Source organism: Chrysochloris asiatica, unplaced genomic scaffold (assembly GCF_000296735.1).
Source record: "Chrysochloris asiatica unplaced genomic scaffold, ChrAsi1.0 scaffold00163, whole genome shotgun sequence".
Lineage (NCBI taxonomy): Eukaryota > Metazoa > Chordata > Mammalia > Afrosoricida > Chrysochloridae > Chrysochloris > Chrysochloris asiatica.
The window spans coordinates 1,259,181-1,279,443 of NW_006408681.1; the positions used below are offsets into that span (position 1 = coordinate 1,259,181).

General features: G+C 34.8%; 1 protein-coding gene across 2 annotated transcripts in view; it reads left to right on the plus strand.

The window, feature by feature from the left end:
- The window catches only part of SLC36A4 (solute carrier family 36 (proton/amino acid symporter), member 4), a 54,650-nt gene that overhangs the window by 13,578 nt on the left and 20,809 nt on the right, over positions 1-20,263 (plus strand). The window contains exons 3-9 of one of the 2 annotated variants that reach the window (XM_006871205.1): positions 2,282-2,372; positions 4,057-4,145; positions 5,134-5,229; positions 8,194-8,278; positions 14,437-14,664; positions 18,922-19,020; positions 19,761-19,930. In XM_006871205.1, coding sequence (XP_006871267.1) covers positions 2,282-2,372; positions 4,057-4,145; positions 5,134-5,229; positions 8,194-8,278; positions 14,437-14,664; positions 18,922-19,020; positions 19,761-19,930 — 858 coding nt within the window. The remainder of the gene's footprint in view (positions 1-2,281; positions 2,373-4,056; positions 4,146-5,133; positions 5,230-8,193; positions 8,279-14,436; positions 14,665-18,921; positions 19,021-19,760; positions 19,931-20,263) is intronic. The other variant, XM_006871206.1, reaches the window with a different exon arrangement.

Consider the following 20,263-nt stretch of genomic DNA (forward strand, 5'->3'; position numbering starts at 1 on the left):
ATGGTGGGAAAGCTTAATGTCATCAGCCAAAATAAGGCCAGACTGACTGTGGAACAGTTGCTTATTTTACAACTTTACGTTGAAGTTGAAGAAAAAACAAGTCCAAGAGAGCTAAAATATGACCTTGAAAACATCCCATCTGAATTTAGAGACTATCTCAAAAACAGATCTGATACATATGACACACTAATGACCAATACATATGACACACTAATGACCAAAGACTAGAAGAGTTACAGGATTACATCAAGAACTTCATACAGAAAAAGCAAAACGGTCACTAAGAAGACAGGAAAGAATGAACAGACTAAAATGCATGTCAGAAGATACTCTGAAACTTGCTCTCTAGCATAGAGATGCTAAAGCGAATGAAGGAATGAAGAAGTCAAAAGAACTAAACAGGAAGTTTCAAAGGGCAGCTTGAGAAGACGTAGTAAAGTATTATAGTGAAATATACAAAGACCTGGAGTTAAAAAACCAAAAGGGAGGAACATACTTGGCATTTCTTGAGCTAAAAGAACTGAAGAAAAATTCAAGCCTTGACTTGCAATATTGAAGAATTCCATGAGCAAAATATTGAACAATGCATAAAGCGTCAAAAGAAAATGGATGATATACACAGAATCACTGTACCAAAAAGAAATGGTTGATGTTCAACCATATCAAGATGTAGCATGTGATCAAGGACCGATGGTACCAAAGGAAGAAGTCCAAGCTGTAATGAAGGCATTGGCAAAAAACAAGACTCCAGGAATTTATGGAATACAAATTGAAATCTTTAAACAAACTGATGCAGTACTGGAGATGTTCATGTATTATGCCAAGAAATTTGTGCTTATTCTTAAGAGAGGTGACCCAACAGAATGCAAACACTATCATTAATATCACATGCACGTAAAATTTTTCTGAAGATAATTAAAAAAAATGTACATTGACAGGGACTGACAGATACTCAAGCCAGATTCAGGAAAGGGCGTGAAACTAGGGATATCATTGCTGACGTCAGATGGATTTTGGCTGACAACAGAGAATATCAGAAAGAATGTGGTGTACTCGTGCTTTATTGTCTGTGTAAAAGCTTTTGACTATGTGGATCATGACAAGCTGTGGATAACATTGCAAAGAATGGGTAATCAAAGACACTTAATAGTGCTCATGGCAAACCTGTACATAGACCAACATGCAATTGTTTGAACGGAACAAGGGGGTACCAAATAGTTTAAAATCAGGTAAGGTGTGCATAGGGTTGTATCTTTTCACCTTACATATATGAAGAAGAATGTGGCTTCAGAATTGGAGTAAGACTCATTAACAACCTGCGATATGCAGATTATACAACCTTGATTCCTAGAAGAGAAGAGGACTTAAAATACTTACTGATGAAGGTCAAAGATCACAGCTTTCAGTATGGATTGATTGTACCTCAATGTAAAGAAAACAAAAATCCTCACAACTAGACCAATAAGTAACATCATGATAAACGGAGAAAAGATTGAAGTTGTCAAAGTCTTCATTTTGCTTGAATCCACTGTCAACAATCATGAAAGCAGCAGTCAAGAGATCAGACCACATATTGCATTAGCAAATCTTCTGCATAAGACCTCTGTAAAGTATTCAAGAGCAAAGTTAATTGAGGTCTAAAGTGCACCTGACCTAAGCCATTGATATTTTAAATAGCCTCATATGCATGTGAAATTTGGACTATGAATAAGCAAGATCATCGAAGAATTGATATATTTTAGTTATTGTTTTGAAGAAGAATATTAAAAGTACTATAAACTGACAGAAGAACAAAGTCTGTGTTGGAAGAAGTACAAATAGAATGTTCCTTAGTAGTCACGATTGCTTTGGTCTTGTACTTCAGACGTTTTATCAGGAGAGACCAGTCCCTGGACAATACCATCATGGCAGGAAAAGTCAACATCATGGCAGTGAAAAAGAGGGAGACCCTCAATGAGAAGAATTGCCACAGTGGCAGCAGCAGTGGGCTCAAGTTGTTGGGTGGTGCAAGACTGGGCAGTGTTTTGTTCTGTTGTGCATGTGATTGCTATAATTCAGAGACGACTCATCTGCACCTAATAACAACAATAATCCTACTATTAAGTGGCAAAGATAGGACTTAAACCAAGTCTCACTTCTAAACTAGTGCTTAGATAGAAATATTATTTGCTTGTTTTCTTAGGTGACTTTGAATTTCCTTTCTCATGCTGGAAACTGTAGTCTTGTAGTTTTAATAGATTTTTCCATAAAATGTTTGAATGTTATAACTTTTACTTTTCAGGTTTGTACAGACTCTTATGCATCTTCTTAAAGGAAATATTGGAACTGGTCTTTTAGGACTTCCATTGGCAATAAAAAATGCAGGCATAGTGGTAAGACTTCCCTTTGTAATCTATTAAGATACAGTTATCAGTCTAATTTACAGTAAACATTACCACAAGGTATCATGTCGCCTAACATTAGATGCTTGGGCAAGTAAAACTTGGCCAGGTGACAACTATATCATTATTTAGCTGTTTTATTTAAACATTATGCAAAGTATGATGATGTACAATAAAATCTGAGAATTAATTATGCTCTTCATTTCTACTTAATTATATACTAATTGTAGCATTTGACATGCACACACACACACAAATCCTAAGGTAGTGCTTGATTTTCCCAGATATGGTTATATCTTATTATTTTAGATTTTCAGTGACTGAAGCACTGTATTCATTTTAATACACTTAAAAACAAAAAATAAACCACACCGTGTCATCTAGTCAATTCCAACCCATGTTCATTCCAGGCATTACGGAGTAGAACTATATCTAAATGGTTTTCTTGGCTATAATCCTAATGAAAGCAAATTTCCAGGCCTTTCTTCCAAGGTACCATTGGATGGGTTTGAACTTCCAATCTTAAGGTTCATTGTCCAATGCAAACTGTTTGTCCCACCTCGGGATCTTAAATACACGTATAGAAAATATTACTTGTACTCATATTATGAAATGTTAGTTTTTAAACTCAATAAAATTTACAGTTTTCAGATTTAAAGAACAGTAGTTTTTAAAGACCTAATTATATCTTTTAAAAATAGATACTTAAAGCATAGTTAGAACCAATTATTGTAATTTGCAGGGAACCTTGATATGTAGAGAGAATTCACTTGTAAAACAATGAGATCACATCTGGCCTTTTCTTAGTTGAAAAGCTCTATAAAAAGCAACTTCCTCTATCATCCTTCCCTGCATTTCACTATTTTGTCCACTCTAATTAAAACAACTTTAACTTTTCTGATTATAAAACTAAACCTTGGCAGTATTTTGAATGCATCTTCATAATCTAGTTATTATTTTACTCTTAGTAGTACTTGAAATTTTTTGGTAAATATTTAAATTTTTTTATGAATCATCCTTTCAAGTAGCTCCTTTTAAATATAAAACATTAGCATATATTTAAACTGTAATGAGACCAGAAAATATGATTGCCTTGTTTATATCTTAAATTTGCTTCTAAGCATAGTTGCTTGCACATAGTTAGTACTTAGCAAGCAACCTTTAGAAGAGTGGATTGCTCACAATTCTAGTTTTATACAGTGCTTTTAAATAATTTAGAATAATGACTTATGGTGGTATAATGGCATTTCAAACCCACCAGCTGCTTTTCAGAAACCCTGTACAGCATTGCTGTGGGTTGGTGGAATTGACTATGGCACTTACCAACAGATAATTATAATAGGATACAGGTAGTCAAAGACTTGCCATCTTATGTTAAATGAAATGTTGTTTTTCTGTCCGACTTTGGTGCATATACTCTATTTTCTATAGGTTTGAGTAGCCAACTCGATTATGGCGAACTTGGCTTTTTAAATATTATGTGTGGTTCCTTAAATATTGTATGAAATTCTTCCTGTATTTGAATTTATTGATTTCCTTTTATGCACATATTTGAAAAAATTATATTCAATAATGATTTAATCACTGCATATGAGTAATTCATTGTCTTGTTATAGGGCAACTGAATTTTTACACAACTTCAATATTTGATTCTTACAACTTTTCTTGTCCACAGCTTGGACCAATCAGCCTTGTGTTTATAGGGATTATTTCTGTCCACTGTATGCACATATTGGTACGTTGCAGTCACTTTCTATGTCAGAGGTAAATGTGGATTTGTTAAGTTTTTTAAAAAAATTTTTTGACTCTATTTTAAAGTATAAAAATAGTCTTACATTTCTACTGTGCTTTGCAATTAGAAGTTTTTCCTATAATCTGTTATATAGATAGTGTAAATTAATAATTGTGGTAGAAAAGGACTGTACTTCATATGATTTAAATCTAGTTTTAATTTAATTATTTCTTTTTAAAAATAATAGCTTCTGTAGTAAAATGGAATAGTTTCTTTTTTTTTATTATAAGTACAAAAAAACAGGAAAGCTATAGGGATGAAATGGAGGCAGCAATATGACTTTTGTCAGTAATCCAGTTTTGGGCTACTTTAAATACACGATGCCTTTGGTGCTATTTGATGTGTGGTTATTAGAGAGTCAAAATAGTAGTCTTGTTTTCTCCATATGGACCATCAGTGCCTATTGTAGTAGACCACCACTCCAATCTTGACTTTTATGGTTAATGCTCTTCAAACTTTGAGCAAGTCATTTATGATTTTTTAAGTAATTTGAAAAAGAATAAGCCTAAATGGTAAAATAATACTTATTTCATGGAGCTATTTTGAGGATTAAATGAGATAGTTTTTGTGAAAGTGTATTATAAAGCTCTTTACAAATATGTTATTAAATTGTGCTTTTGGAAAAACTGACTAATTGAAATATAGTTGGTTTATAAGTGTAGTTGGTGCTTTTAGGTAATTGAAATATGAGTGAACCATAATTTTTAAGTTACATGAAGTCTACAGATAATAAACTTTAACAGTAAGTTAAAAACTAATATGGCAGTAAATAGAATAGATGTGCAATTAAAAAATTGTATGAGATATGCTTTAGAAGAGAGAATTTGTTAATTTTGAAATTTCAAAAAATTTTTTCATTGTATATATCTGCATTCATTAATTTGTTTGATATCTTTCAAAGGAATGATTTTATTGACCAACTTAAAATTTGTCTTTGATGTATATGTTATTTAATTATAGGTTTAAAAAATCAACATTAGGCTATAGTGACACTGTGAGTTTTGCTATGGAAGTGAGCCCATGGGGCTGTCTTCAGAAGCAAGCAGCATGGGGACGGTAAGTACTTGCTCTTCTGTGAAGATCTATCAGCTTGTCAAGATGACACTAATTTTCAAGTATTTTAATCTGACAAGGTATGTAAATAATACGATAGAGTTGGGAAGAATAAATGCATATAGTCTTTACAGTTAGAAAGAGTTGGGTCAAAATATCAACTATACCAATTTAGTTTTATGGCCTTGGTCAAATTACTTGTTGTAAATGAAATAAAGTCAGAAAATGAGATGTTATAATACTTCATCACAGGATTGTTATGGTAGATTAAATGGTTTTCTGAAGTACCTGGTCAATTTATGACATAATCCACTTTGGTAATTGCTGAAAGCAAAGAGGAATTGAAATACTTCTTAATGAAGATCAAAGTTTATAATCTTAAGTATGGATTGCACCTCAATATAAAGACAAGAAAAATCTTCACAACTGGACCAATAAATAACATCATGATAAGTGGAGAAAAGATTGAAGTTGCCAATTTAGTTCAATTTGCTTGAATTCACAATCAGTGCAGATGGCAGCAGCAGTCAGGAAATCAAACGATGTATTAAATTACATAAATCTGCTGCAAGAGGCCTCCTTAAAGTGTTCAAGAGCAAAGGTGTCAGTTTGAGGACTAATAATGAGCTTAGCCTAAGCTGTGGTATTTTTAGTCACCTCATATTCATGTGAATTTTGGACAGTGGATAAGGAAGACTGTAGAAGAAGCAATGCATTTGAATAATGTTGGTAAAGAATATTGAAAATACCTTGAACAGTCAGAAGAACAAAGAAATCTGCCTTGGAAGGAGTACAGCCAGAATGCTCCTTAGAAGTGAGGATAGTGAGACTTCATCTCTCATGCTTTGGACGTATTATCAGGAGGGACTAGTCCCTGGAGAAGGACATCATGCTTGGGAAAGTGGAGAGTCAGCAAAAAAGAAGAAGACTCCCAACAAAATGGACTGACACAGTGGCAGCAACAAGGGGCTCGAGCATAGTGCTGATTATAAGGATGGCACAGGACCAGGCAGTTTTTCGTTCTGTTGTGCATGTAGGGTTGCTATGAGTCAGAACTGACTCAGTGGTAGCTAACAATTATTTTTTAATAAAGGTAAAATGTAAGATGTTGTGATCTCATTATTTCAGATCAAATTTTGTTGTTTAGTTACATGTTTATAGGGCCCCTAAAGTATAATTGTATTTTTACATAACCCTATTATTTATCTTATTTTCTGTCATTGGTGATCATGGCTAAAGAAAGTCACTTGAACACCCAAACCAGTTGCATGCCCATTGACATCAGGTTGATTCCAAGTCGTCGGGACCCCATAGGACACATTAAAACTGGCCCATAGGATTTCCTAGGCAGTAAATAGTTACAGAAGCAGATTGCCACCTTTTTCTCCTTTGCCACCAATGCTCTTCTTCAGAGAACATAGGATTGTAAAAACAAGGAAGAATAGACAGTCAACAAAGTGCTAACTGTGGTTCAAATCTTATGTGTGGTAGGAATTAAAGAAGAAAAAGAGCAGTGAGAATAGAGTGGTTAAATATGTAGCTTTGCTGGGGATTTTCAGGAAGTTAGATTTATTTATGAACTATTCAAAGTTCTTGATAAACTGGGTACAAGAAAGAAGGAAATGGGCCCTAATGTCTTAGGGACATGCCCCCAGAACCCAGAGTCCCATCTTGCCTCTCCTCAGTCCTAGTCTGAAGATAGCTTTATCTGATTCTGTTTTTTTCTTTCAAGAAGACTAGCTTTGAGAGAAATGGCTGGAATAATTATTGTTGGGAGGTCACCTAAAATCAAAGGTGCTGAAAAAATAATAAGAGAATCCTTGTTGTTAATCAGAGAGAGGAGACTTGAATTCATTTTGGTATACAAGGAAGTTAATTTATAAATGAGAATTGTGGAACACAGAAGAAACTATGGCATGAAAGAAGATGAAGCAAGAAGACCCTTCCAGTTTCAAAAGGGGGAAGGAGAATCTAGATTTTATAGACTAGATTGCTTGTCAGCTTGACATTAATGGTCAGACTTGCGACTAAAATAAATGAGTAAGTGCATGTTATTACAGTCACTTATTGTTTCCGGAACAAAACGACTCTGGGATGTATATTAGTAACAAACGGGAACATTTGTGACTTGCTTCCACCATGCCTAAGTAATGCCTTTCTGGTGATAGCCCTTCTTTTCTTTTTCCCATTATTTTATGTAGCTTGAATTTTCTTGAGTATTTTATTAAAACAAAACAAAAAAACCAACCCCAGAATCAAAGCTACTGAAGAAGTGTCTGAGTGTATACTTAGGGCCATGCCACCGGCTCTTCCCATTCCACGTTAGTAATATAGATAATAGGAAATATATCCCCATTGTTAGTAATATAGATAATAGGAAATATATTCATCATATTTGCAAATGACAAAGCTGGTGGTGGTGGTGATTATGTGCTGTGGAGTCAGTTCTGACTCATAGCGACCCTGTACAGGGTTTCCAAGGCTATAAATCTTTATGGGAGCAGAAAGCCTCGTCTTTCTCCCTCAGAACAGCTGGTGGTTTTGAACTGCTGACCTTAAGGTTCACAACCCGACTTGTAACCACTACGCTACCAGAACTCCTGGACATAAAGCTAGAGGGATGGAAAATACACTAAGTTGATCGGAAAGAAATCTTGAGAAGTAGGAGAAATGGACTTAGACTCAAAGGTGAAATGTTTCATGAAACTATTGTATAAGCATATACACATTTATGCCTCGATTATTGAATTTCAAAAACAGATAATGATGGGAAAATCTTGGCCTTCGAACTTAATGAAACTTTATCTTGCTCTGTAACAATTTTAGTGATAGATATAGATCTTTGTGCTAAGAAAATGAAAAGGATAATATAGCATTATAAAATAGCCTGAAAAATTAACAAGAGGAATAAAATATATTGACATTTCATTAGCCCTTATTGATACTTATTTGTGGGTCTCTTTTTAGGAGTGTGGTTGACTTTTTTTTGGTGATAACACAACTGGGCTTCTGTAGTGTTTATATTGTCTTCTTAGCTGAAAATGTGAAACAAGTGAGTATTTTCCCCTAGTTGTTAAAATTCTTTTCTTCTCCTCTTTCGTTGTGTCATCTTATTTCCTCTGTGGAAGTCATGTTTTACTATATAATATACCTTTCATAAGTTCCTTTCGTTTTTCTCTTTTGCAAGTTGGATTTCTTATGTTATTTTTGACTTTACTGTTCTTACATAACATCAGTAACTCTTGTTCTTTTAGATCAGAACAGAACAAAATTTACTGATTCATAACTACTTGAAATTTAGATCTCAAAAGCACATACACAGATAAGTTTTGGGAGTGTATTCTTTACATCTGTGTCTTATAAAGAAATGCAGAAGGCGTTAGCCAGCAGTCTAGAAAGTGGAGTAAAAAAGAGGGTATAACTAAAATCTAATAGTTATTGCCTATTGTTTGAAAAGATACTCTGTCCAAAAATGTACATTTTCTGTAATTTTTTATGTTATCGTTTGTTTTATGAGAAAGTGTTTTGCAGCCTTGGTAGAGACTGGCAGCTGATTTTGACAAATGAATGAATCAGAGCTCCTCCTATCACAATAATGCCAAAGCATATTTTGGGGGGCAAGGGGTGGGGAACTGGTAGATTGCTTTTATTTTTCCTATTAACCTCTGCTTTTTGTTATTGCTTATTTTCAGCAACAACATTGATTAGCCACATGTGCATGGTGCAGTAATAAACATTATACATAGTGAAATACAGCACTTGTGGGTATTTTCATGGAATAAATATGTTTGAATAAATTTTCTAAAGAAACTTTTATATAAATACAAAACGAAAACATTTGACTTACTATAAAGTTTTCTTAGTATAAAGTATTACTTTTTATTTAGACCAAGGGTTGACAGACTTTCTTTAAGGGCCAGATAGCAATTATATTTAGCTTTGTAGGCTGTATAATCTCTGATGCAATTATTGAACTCAACCGAAGATGATGCATAAATGAACAGGCATGGCTGTATGCCAATGAAATTTTATTTGCAAAAGTAAGTAGTAAACTGTATGTGGCTTTTCAGTCATAGTTTAGGCTATTCTTGTATTTGAACCTCTAGCTTAACTTTGTAATGTTTGAAGAGTTCATCTAGTCAAATCCTCTTTTATAAACTATGACAGGATCATGTCTAGTTAATATTCAGAGCCTGGATTTCCATTTAGTGTTCTTTCTATAGTACTATGTTTATTCCTTAGCACCATCATCTGGAAAAGTTCAACACCCAGTGTAAATCTACTTTGGGAAACTTCCTCAGCTGTCCTTTGTACCTCTTCCCTTTCCTCATCCCTTACCAAACTGATGGATTCTTCTTCTGTAGCACTTTTAAAAGTAGCTTTGATCATACTTATTTAGCATTAATTTAAAAGTTAATTTTCACCACTAGACAGCAAGCCCCATGAGGGAAGTGATGGCCCTTCTGTTGTGTTCCCTTAGCATGTAAGGGTATAGGTACTCAGTATGGTTATTGGATAGGAAAGGAAAGGAATCCTCTAGACTTAACAGGAATTATTCCTTTTCCAAGAAAAGGATCCCCTAGATTTAACAGAGATTATCTCTCTAGTTACTGGACCTAGTACTGTACCTGGTTTATTTAGCAAGTGTCAATTTTGTGGTCCAAATGGGTTGAACTGTCCAGTTTGATTTCTTCTCCTGCCACTTGCCTTGTTGCTCCCATTCTTGTTCAGTTATATTTGCTTCCATTTTTGCTTTCAGTTATTGTCTGTCAGTCCCTACATGATTGTTCTAACTTGGTTTCTCACACTTGTAGCTGTTTCTCTTTGCGTCTATAAACAGTATGGCCTCTAATTAATTTTACGACTGCTGGTGGTTCTTGCCAGGGTACTCCAAGACTGTCTGGAGTCAGAGCCTCAGTCAATGTGGCTTCTCCTTCCAGCCTGATTTTATTTATTTTTTCCAAATATCGTATTTCTAGAATATTTCTCTTTTACTCTCGTTAACCCAGATGCTTTCAAACAAATTATTTTACAAGCTTTTCTAGAATTTTTTTTTTTTTTAATCTAAACCATTGATATTCGGTTAGAGACTGGTGTTCCCTCAAACATAGTTACTACAGAACACAAGTCTTTACTGAGAGTAAGTTGTGATGAGAGAAGTAGAAGAAATATAAAAAGGGTAACAATTAGCAATTAGATTTAATTAGAGTCCTGTTTATGCTGCTTTTGTTTCTCAGAAAAAAAGTCAATGCTTTCATTAACATTATCCATTATAGATGATGTGTTTCTTTTTAATTACAAATGTGTTTAGCCACAAGTAGTGTGTTCTTAGGACTCATTTCCTTAGTGATGAGATGAGAGATAAGACATAGCCTCTTATAAGTCATTTATATAGAATTCAGTGGGAATGATGCTTTTTGGAAGTTGTGCAACTGATAATGCTGTGTCTTTGTAATTATTTCCTCACAGAACTACTAGTAAGCCTCTGAATTGATTAATAATGTTAACCATGCTTTATAATTTTATATAGCTATGACATATATCATTTAATCCTTACAACTAGTCTGTTAAGTAAGTACTATGCTCATTTTATGGATGAGGAAACTGAGTCTTCCAAAGCTTGAGTAATGCATTACCCTAAATCATGTGAAACTGAGCTGACATTTAGGTCTCGGACACACATACTAATTGTTCTTTCTTGACTGGATATTGTCTTATTTGTGTGTGTGCTTGTCACAGACTAGATAAAATGGAGAGACAGAATGTCTAAGAATTGATAACTTTTCCTGTGAATTGTTATCAGTTGCTTCCAAAGTTGAAAGGAAAAGTTTAACTCCTTTGCATATATCCTGAGATCAGGTAGAAAAATTGACTCTCTGGGAGATAAGGAGAATGTGTACTGGAATGATCAAAGTCCGTTTGAGTCATAACACGCAACATAGACAGAAACATGCAGTTCAGACTTATAAAATAGTTGCAAGTAAGGATATATACGTTGTCTAGGCATAGAAGGCGATCGTCACTGAAGCTGCGTGAGATCAGGGATTTTCACCCTCTGTCCAGAGGAGTGCGTTTACATTTACTATCAGTATATAATAGTAGACAACTGGTTGATTAAATCATACCAACTACTACTACTGTTATAGTTTAAAATGTTACCACTTTGTATGAAATTGAAGGTACAGTATTTAATATTCCAAAGAATTAAGAATCTCTTTGCCAGGCAAACATGCTTTATAACTTTCACATGGCTTTTCTTGGTCTCATTAAGCCCTATAGGCAAATACTAGGGAAATAGAACCTAGTATTATCCTATATTTGTGGTTCATCATGATCCTGTAGTTCCTCTATTTTTCCTCACTCTATGATACTGTAGAAATTTCTAGCTAGGTAAAATAGTGTATATGGGTGTGGGAAAGGGATGTTGTATTAAAAGAAAAACAACAAAACAAAACCCTGGAGTGACATGGACTGTAGAGTCAGAAAAGCTGAGTTTAAATCTCTGCTCTCTCAGTTTTAACCTAATCATTGGGCAAGACCTCCTTAACCGTGGTCAAGCCTCAGTTTCCTTATTTGTAAAACGGGATGATAACAAACTCTCCCCTAGTTCATCATACAGGTATTTTAAGACTCAACTGACCAAAGGTTTCTGGAAGCATTTATAAAATGTAAAGCAGTATAAAGCATGTAGGGCACTACAACTCTTAATTTTACACTTAACTTGCTAAACAACATAATCTGCCTTTGGAATTATAACCATTTAGATTACTGAATTAATTCTAAATAAGTAGTGGATTTTAGTAAGTTTGAGCCCTAAGTGGAAACAACTGAATTTAGTAATTTTATTTTATAATATTTATTTCAGTGTTTTACATTTTGGTAAACATGTGAGATCATAGGAAGTCCTATTAGATAGCCAATCTCTGTCTCTAGAGGGCACCAAAGGACTCAAATGTTTACCTGAATCTTGCTCTAGGTATGTATCTATATTTTTTATTTTATTTTATACTTTTTAATCCTGGTGATTTTCTAAACATCTTTCTGTCAAGGAATGCTAAAATATTTTGAGATATTTGTGATAGAATTAATATGACCTTCCCAAGAAGCTTCTGACAATTCAGCTGTTTTTAAAAAACTGGTTGTATAACTGCTTCTCTTCTTGCCAGGCAGGTAGCTTTGTTAGACCTCAACGCTGATTATTATCTAATTTAATAGTACTTGCCTACAATGTCAGTTTGAACCGCAAGGTCGGCAGTTCAAACCTACCAGCTACTCCTCGGAAACGCCCTATACAGGGTTGCTGTGAGTCGGAATCGACTCGACAGCACTTAACACCAACAACTACTTTGATCAGAAGTTCTTGGCTTTACGTAGTTAGGTTAGTGAGAAATTGTGTTTTTATAAACCAAAAAATGTAGATTACTAATTTTCTTTCCATTTCAAAATATAGATAATAAAATTTTGATAGCCAATTATAAAGTAAATACAGACTTAAAAAAATGGTACATGGGATAACTTGACAGTTTAATGGTCTAATAAGAGTTGTAAATTACCTATATAGCTTAAAACTGTATTATATATAATCCCTGTAGTCTAAGATCATGTGTACATTTATATTGGCATTAATATGGCTTACCTTGCATTTTAAGTTAAAATTGAATTGTTAATCATATCATAATTTTGTTTTAAACTTCTGATTTGTTGACCTCCTGATACTTTAATACATTTAGAGAAGTCAAAGAGGAGGTCAGGTGGCAGCTTCTCCTGGTATGACACTGTAGGATAAACACTGGACTTCTAACCACAAGGTTGGCAGTTCAAACCCACCAGCTGCTCCTTGGTAACTCTATACAGATTGCTAAGAGTTGGAACCAACTCGATGGCACTTGACAACAACGTGTTACAAGCTAGATTCTGTAGACTCAGATTTGGGTTTGAATCCTAGGATCACCACTTACTGACTTGATACTATGCAAGTTATTTACAATGTCTAAACCTCAGTTTCCTCAATTATAAATTGAAATTACTACTACCACCCACCTCAGAGAGTTGTTGTTAGGATTAAATGAGATGTTGCATAGAATGCAGAATCTGGCACATGGTAAGTGCATAACAATGGTAGCTATTAATATTATTATAGGGTTTTCTAAGGAATTTATGTGCACAGAGACTTGATAGTGTCAGTGTATTGAAAAGAGGCTGCAGTGTTTAGGGGGAAATAGGTTTTCACTGGTATTCAAGTTATAGTTTCTTTACGTTTGTTCTAAGTTTTAAAAATTGTTTCTAGTGTCCTCTATAATTTCATTTCTATTGAGTAAACTGGATTATATGACTAATTAAGTCAGAGATGTTTTTAATTGCATAGCACCCATAAATCATATCTCTTTTGAAAACTGTGCAATGGTAGTGGTGCCGTGGAGTTGATTCTGACTCATAGCAACCCTGTACCGGCTTTCTGAGGCTGTAAACCTTTACAGGAGCAAAAAGCCTCATCTTTCTCCCATGGAACAGCTAGTAGTTTCGAACTGCTGACCCTGAGGTTTGCAGCCCGATTCTTAACCACTGCGCTTCCAGAGCGCCTTGAAAACTGGCCAATAGAAGTGACTAAATAAGTCTTAGGTAGAACTGATTTATCTTGTAGGAGACTTTTGCTTTAACCATGAATGAATGTAGTGGATTTTTAATAAATATTTATTGCTCATGATGATTTTAAAGGTTGATCAATAAAGCACAGTTGGACTTAGACTATGATTTTTTAAGTTTTATTTTGAATGCAGTACTTTTCTAATAGGTACTTAAAGCTTTGTTTTTACTCTGCAGAGAATAATTAAAGTAGAATCCCAGTGCTAGATAAGTATATTCCCAATTTTAGTGATTTCAAAAGCAGATTGAGTCTTTTCAGGTATCATGAGCTTAATGGATATTCATAAAACTTGAAAAGAAAGTAGTAAATCCGTCCTCATAGTTTTCTAATGCCCTTTGTTTTCACAGCATAAAGTAAGTTCTCTTAAAAAAAAAAAAAATTCTATTTTAATTATCCTTAAATTTGATATGTATATTTCTAGGAAACCAGATAATTTTGGAGAGATATAGATATTTTATTTTGATGTCTCATAGGAATTTATCATTTAATTTATAGATCACAATATTCTTTTTGTAATTTGATGGAAACTTCTACTTCTTCCTTCTTTTCCCAATATCCCTATACAGGTTCATGAAGGATTTCTGGAGAGTAAAGCATTTGTTTCAAATGGTACCAATGCCTCAAATTCATGTGAGAAAAGAAGTGTTGACCTAAGGATATACATGCTTTGCTTTCTTCCATTTATTATCCTTTTGGTCTTTATTCGTGACCTGAAGAATCTGTTTGTGCTTTCATTCCTTGCCAACATTTCCATGGCCATCAGTCTCGTGATAATTTACCAATATGTCATTAGGGTGAGTACAATGTGTTTTAAACTGAGACTCATGTATTTCATATATTAGTGAATTTTTTTGTTTGCTTTGTACGTAAAGTCGTGATTGTAAAGACCTCTGCTTGATACAGCATACAGAGACGAAACAATAACTGTGGGTTTCCTTTTGGGGGATACTGTTTAAGTGGAAAAAAATGTGACCAAAAAGTATGAGTAAAAGTGCAAACCTTGTAGTTAGGTTTGTAGTTGGTTTTAAATCTTGATAAATATGTATCTAGGCTTTGTGACAATGCCTCAGAAAATAGTCACATCTCCCCTGCTGGTTGTGAGATTTAGGGTTATACTGTTAGTACAGCACCTAACATGAAACAGTGAACTCATTAAATATTTTATTTCTCTAACCATTCTCAAAGAGATGGGTGTAATAGGTATCATTCCATAATTTCCTCTCACTTTTGTATGGTTTACCTACTGCCATCACTTTGATCCATCACCAGCAATTCCATCCACTGCTACCACACAGTTTGTAAACTCTCTCTCTGAGGTATACAGTAATCTCAGCTGATTTTTTTGTCTGTGGTCTAGGGGTTCTTAAACCTGTTTCCATAGAGGTGTCTGTTGATGGGCTTCAGGGGATCTACAGATCCCTTAAAATTGTTTGCAAGATTTAATATTTATACATACATGGATTTATGCATATTTTTCCTGTTCCCTCCAAGGGGCTAAAATGACCCAAAAGAGATTGAGAATCCCTGTTCTGTCCTTTCTTGATCCAATCTGTATTATATACTGCTGCCAAAGTAACTGTTCTAAAATATCTATTAGCAATTCATTACAAATTCTGTTATAGTGGACCTGTGGTTTATGTCTCGCTTCCAAGAAACCTGTTTTCCTGCTGTGTATGAATAATTCAGTTCATCTCCAATTCTCAGACATATTAACTAGTACTATTGCTACTGCTGGAGTCCTGGCATGGCTCTGTGGTTCAAAGGTTAGAAGTTCAAGCTCACCAGCTACTCCTCAGAAACTCTATACAGGATTGCGATAGGTTGGAATCAACTCGAGGGCACTTAATAACAACAGGAATTGCTGATTCTGTAGGGAATTCATTGCTAAAATCATCATCTTTATTTAATTATAACTTCTTTAATAGAGTAGTGTCACTTTTTGATACTTTACGTGTAGAAGAGATTCAGTTGCTAGGAATCGTAACTGATTTGATGGCACTTAACAAAAACAACAGCAGCAGCAGAGACTCAGTAATTGGTTTATAATTACGGTATTTTTGGTATGACTCATTGTAAGTACACTTGTCTGGAGTCAAAACAAAATGATATTTGAACTTAGTATTAAAATGTGAAATAAAACATACTAGTCGCTGGAGAAGGATATCATGTTTGGTAAGGTGGGGGGTCAGAGAAAAAGAGGAAGACCCCCAACGAGATGGACTGGCCAAGTGGCAGCATCGATGGACTCAAGCGTAGCACACTAGTGAGGTTGGCCCAGGATCGGGCAGTGTTTCGTTCTGTTGTACATAAGGTCGCTATGAGTTAGTACCGACTCGATGGCACCTAACAACAACAAACAACAATTCACTTAATTGTCTATGTAAATTATATAGTGTATCATGTACCAGCTAAGCATCTTAACAAGTATAGTAAAGTTGATAAAATAACCTGCTTTGACGGGAATATTATGAAGAGTTAGTGAAATAATTTGGTTCCACTAGATTGTTGCTTTGAGTATTTTGTTCTTTGTTATTATAAAAAAAAAGTGACTTAAGACTCACTTATTAACTTAGTAGTTACAAATGATAATAATATTTGAATACAAAGGGCCCTTAATGTTTGCTTTATAAAAGTCAATATATTTCCATCAATTGCGTAATTTAAAAGGATGCTTTTTTTCTTTCACTTTTGATTAATAGGCTATTGGTTGTTATAGTAAACATTCAATTTTTTAAACATCCAACCTCATTTTGACTAATGAAACAAATTTAAGTAATAAATCCTCTTGGAATTAAAGATCCATTCTCTAAACTATTGAGTGTTTTTATATAGATTTCCCCCAGTATTTCCTCCCATTTATTCAATGATCTATTTAAATTAGTATAGACTCTGCATTATAATGTACCACTATCATTATTTGGTTTTGCTTTAAACTTTCCTCCTTTAGTCATTGAGAATTCCTTCATGTTGTCTCATGTATTTATCAATTTTTTGAAATTAGCCAACTTTAATCAAGTTTTCATATTTTTAGGAATTCTGAGATTCTAAGTTCTATTAATTCTACCTGTATTATATGTTTTACCTCCTTTGAATTTCCCCCATGCTTTTTTCTAGATTAGATCTATCTCTGCATCACTCTCTACCATAGTCACCTTTTACCAGCGACTCTTGCCTTCATTTTCTGTTCTGAACCCATTATAGAATGATGTCAAGAGTTCAGAGACTACTTATTGAGTGCCTGCTATGTACCAGAGATAGGAATATGAATGATATATTGGTATTTACATTTGAGAAAGGCAGCACGAGAGACTGACAGACACACAGTTACCTTTTAAGACAGTGCAAAGATGAAGTGATAGAGGTGAGGAAAGGCTCTGGAACTATACAGGTGGAAGGGACACTTAGCTCATTTGAGTGGAGATGGGGCAGGCAGGGTGATAAAATAAGATTTTTGGGTGTTCATGACAACATGTAAGAGTTAGTGGAGCAGAAAAGAGTCCCATAAGGAGGAAACATGAAGTTAAAACATGAAGTGAAATATCATCCTGCTGCTTGCCTTGAATTTGAGTCTAATTGAGTCCTAGTGTGGCGCTGTAGGGTCAGCACTGGACTTTGACACACAGGGTCAGTAGTTCAAATCCATTAGCTGCTCCTTGGAAACCATATACAGGGTCGTTATGAGTCAGAATCGACTTGATGGCAGTTAACAACAAAATAGCACTGTAGGATAAGCAGTGAGTTGCTAACCAAAATGTTGCTGGTTTAAACCTACCGGCCACTCCTCAGAAACACTATACAGGGTCACTATGCACTTAACAACAGAACTGCATTATAATTTATTTCCTCCATCAACATAAAGTTTAATCTTAGTGGTTAAGTTCTCAGCTGCTAACTGAAAAACTGATTAATTCAGACTCACTCAGCAGCTGTAAGGGAGAAAAGACCTGTCCTAGAAAACCTCAAGCACGTCTACTCTTTCTCATTGGGTCACTGTGGGTTGGCATCGACTCGATGAAACCTAAAAACATTATTGAATATCCAAACACTTTAATAGTTTGCATTTTAAGTATTAAAGTCTTATAAACATAAGCCCCTAGCTTATGTTTTTAGCCATGTGTCATTCATAACCCACCATTTACTTGTGCTTCAGATGCTCTAGACCACTCTACTCTCCAAATGATCCATACTCAGTTGCTTTGTTCATGTCCTTTACTTGATGTGAATTCCACTTTCAGTCAGGCCAAGCAAAGAATACAGAATGGTGAGGAAAGTAGCGTCCAGATTTGGGGTCACTATAACAAGTGGACATTGTGAAGCCAGAGATCTTGAAGTAGACGTCCAGTGTTACTTGTCCAGATTGTGAGGCTGTAAGTTAGGACCAAGTAATCCAAGTCAGAGCCAAGGCTTACATTCTCAAATAAAAAGGATAATGTCAATTCTTAGGTCAAAGAGTAAAACACTGCAACCAGAAAGACACTTGTAGTAGGAAGCAGCACAGAGTTGTGAGATAGAAAGCCAAATTGAGGAACCAGGTAACTTAAAAGGACTGAAAAAAGAAAACTGCAAATAGAGTAGAGAATGAGTTTCTTTTGGGCATGGACATCAGTTTAAGTCTTGATCACTGACTACAAGGCTTTCAGCTCAGATCTTGAGTGTTGTTGTTGTTAAGTGCTATTGAGTCTGTTCTAACCCATAGTGACCCTGTATAGGGTTTCCGAGGAGTGGCTGGTGACCTTGAACCACCAACCTTGAGTATGCTTATGTAATTCCTATTGTGGCAGGAACCAGTGTTAACAGGTTGGGCCTTAAAGGTGGAAACGGATAATCAAGAACATTTGTCTCAGACAGAATGTATAGTCATGAGAGAAACAAATGCTTTTGGTAGTGAGATCCTTATAAATTTAACATAGAATGCTTCAAAGTATGTAGTAAACGAATGGTTTACTTTTATAACTACATTTGCTGTTGTGAAGCTCAGTAGTATATGATTTTGCTCTTTCATTGTAAATTCTTTAAGTAAAGCTATAACCTCTTGTTTTTTCTTTCTCCAGAATATGCCAGATACCCACAATCTTCCAATAGTGGCAGGTTGGAAGAAATACCCACTCTTTTTTGGTACTGCTGTTTTTGCTTTTGAAGGCATAGGAGTGGTAAGGATTTAGTCTTTATTATTATTTATTAAAATCATAACTAAGCACAAATATGTGTATGGTCAAGCTCGTTAATTTGCATGTTTTTCTTTTTTTTCCATTTTCTTTATTCCCAGAGCATGATTTTCAGTTTGTTGTTGTTGTTAGGTGCCATCGAGTCGGAACCGACTCATAGCGACCTTATGCACAGCAGAAGGAAACAATATCTGATCCTGGGCCAACCTTACTACTGTTGCCACACTTGAGTCCATTGATGCTGCCACCTGACCAGTCCATCTCGCTGGGGGTCTTCCTCTTTTTCTCTGACCCTCCATCTTACCAAACATGATATCCTTCTCTAATGACTGTTCCTTACTGACAATATGTCCAAAGTATGAGAGCCAAAGTTTGGGCATCTTGCCCTCTAAGGAGCACTCTGGCTACATTTCATCTAAAACAGACCCACAGCGAACCTGTATAGGGTTTGTGAGGAGCGACTAGTGAGTTTGAACCACCGACCTTGCAGTTCAAACCGACTTTTCAGTCCAGCATACTAACCCACAGCACCACACCAGGACTCCTATATAGCATGTAGAAATATGTTTTAACAATTATATGTGTTCTTGTTTTAAAGGAAAAAAATATGTATATATGAACTACAAAAAGACCAATTTACATATATAGTTCAGGACTCTTAAGTTATTTTGATTTACTTTATAGTATCTTGTTCCCTTTTAAAAACAACTGCATTCTCTTCTTAGGTCCTTCCACTGGAAAATCAAATGAAAGAATCAAAACGCTTCCCCCAAGCATTGAATATTGGCATGGGAATTGTTACAACTTTGTATATAACATTAGCTACCTTAGGATATATGTGTTTCCGTGATGAAATCAAAGGCAGCATAACTTTAAATCTTCCCCAAGATGTATGGTAGGTGAATATGAATTTGTTAATAGTATTTTATTTTTATAGACATGATTTATCAATATTTGATGATCAAAATGTGTTCTTGGGTTGTGGTTTAAGTGTTAATTTTTTTTTGCTGTAATATATTTTCACAATCTAGAATTTTTTAAAATAATCTTTACAAGAAACCATCTATGAATTTGCAGATCTTTGTGTGGAGTTTCTTAAAAGATACATTAGAAATTATAGTACATTCCAAATTTGAGTCACGTATAAGAGTGAATCTTGAAGTCTTTAATATGTATGTTGTGGTTGTTGTTGTGTGCCGTGGAGTCAGTTCCGACTCATAGCGACCCT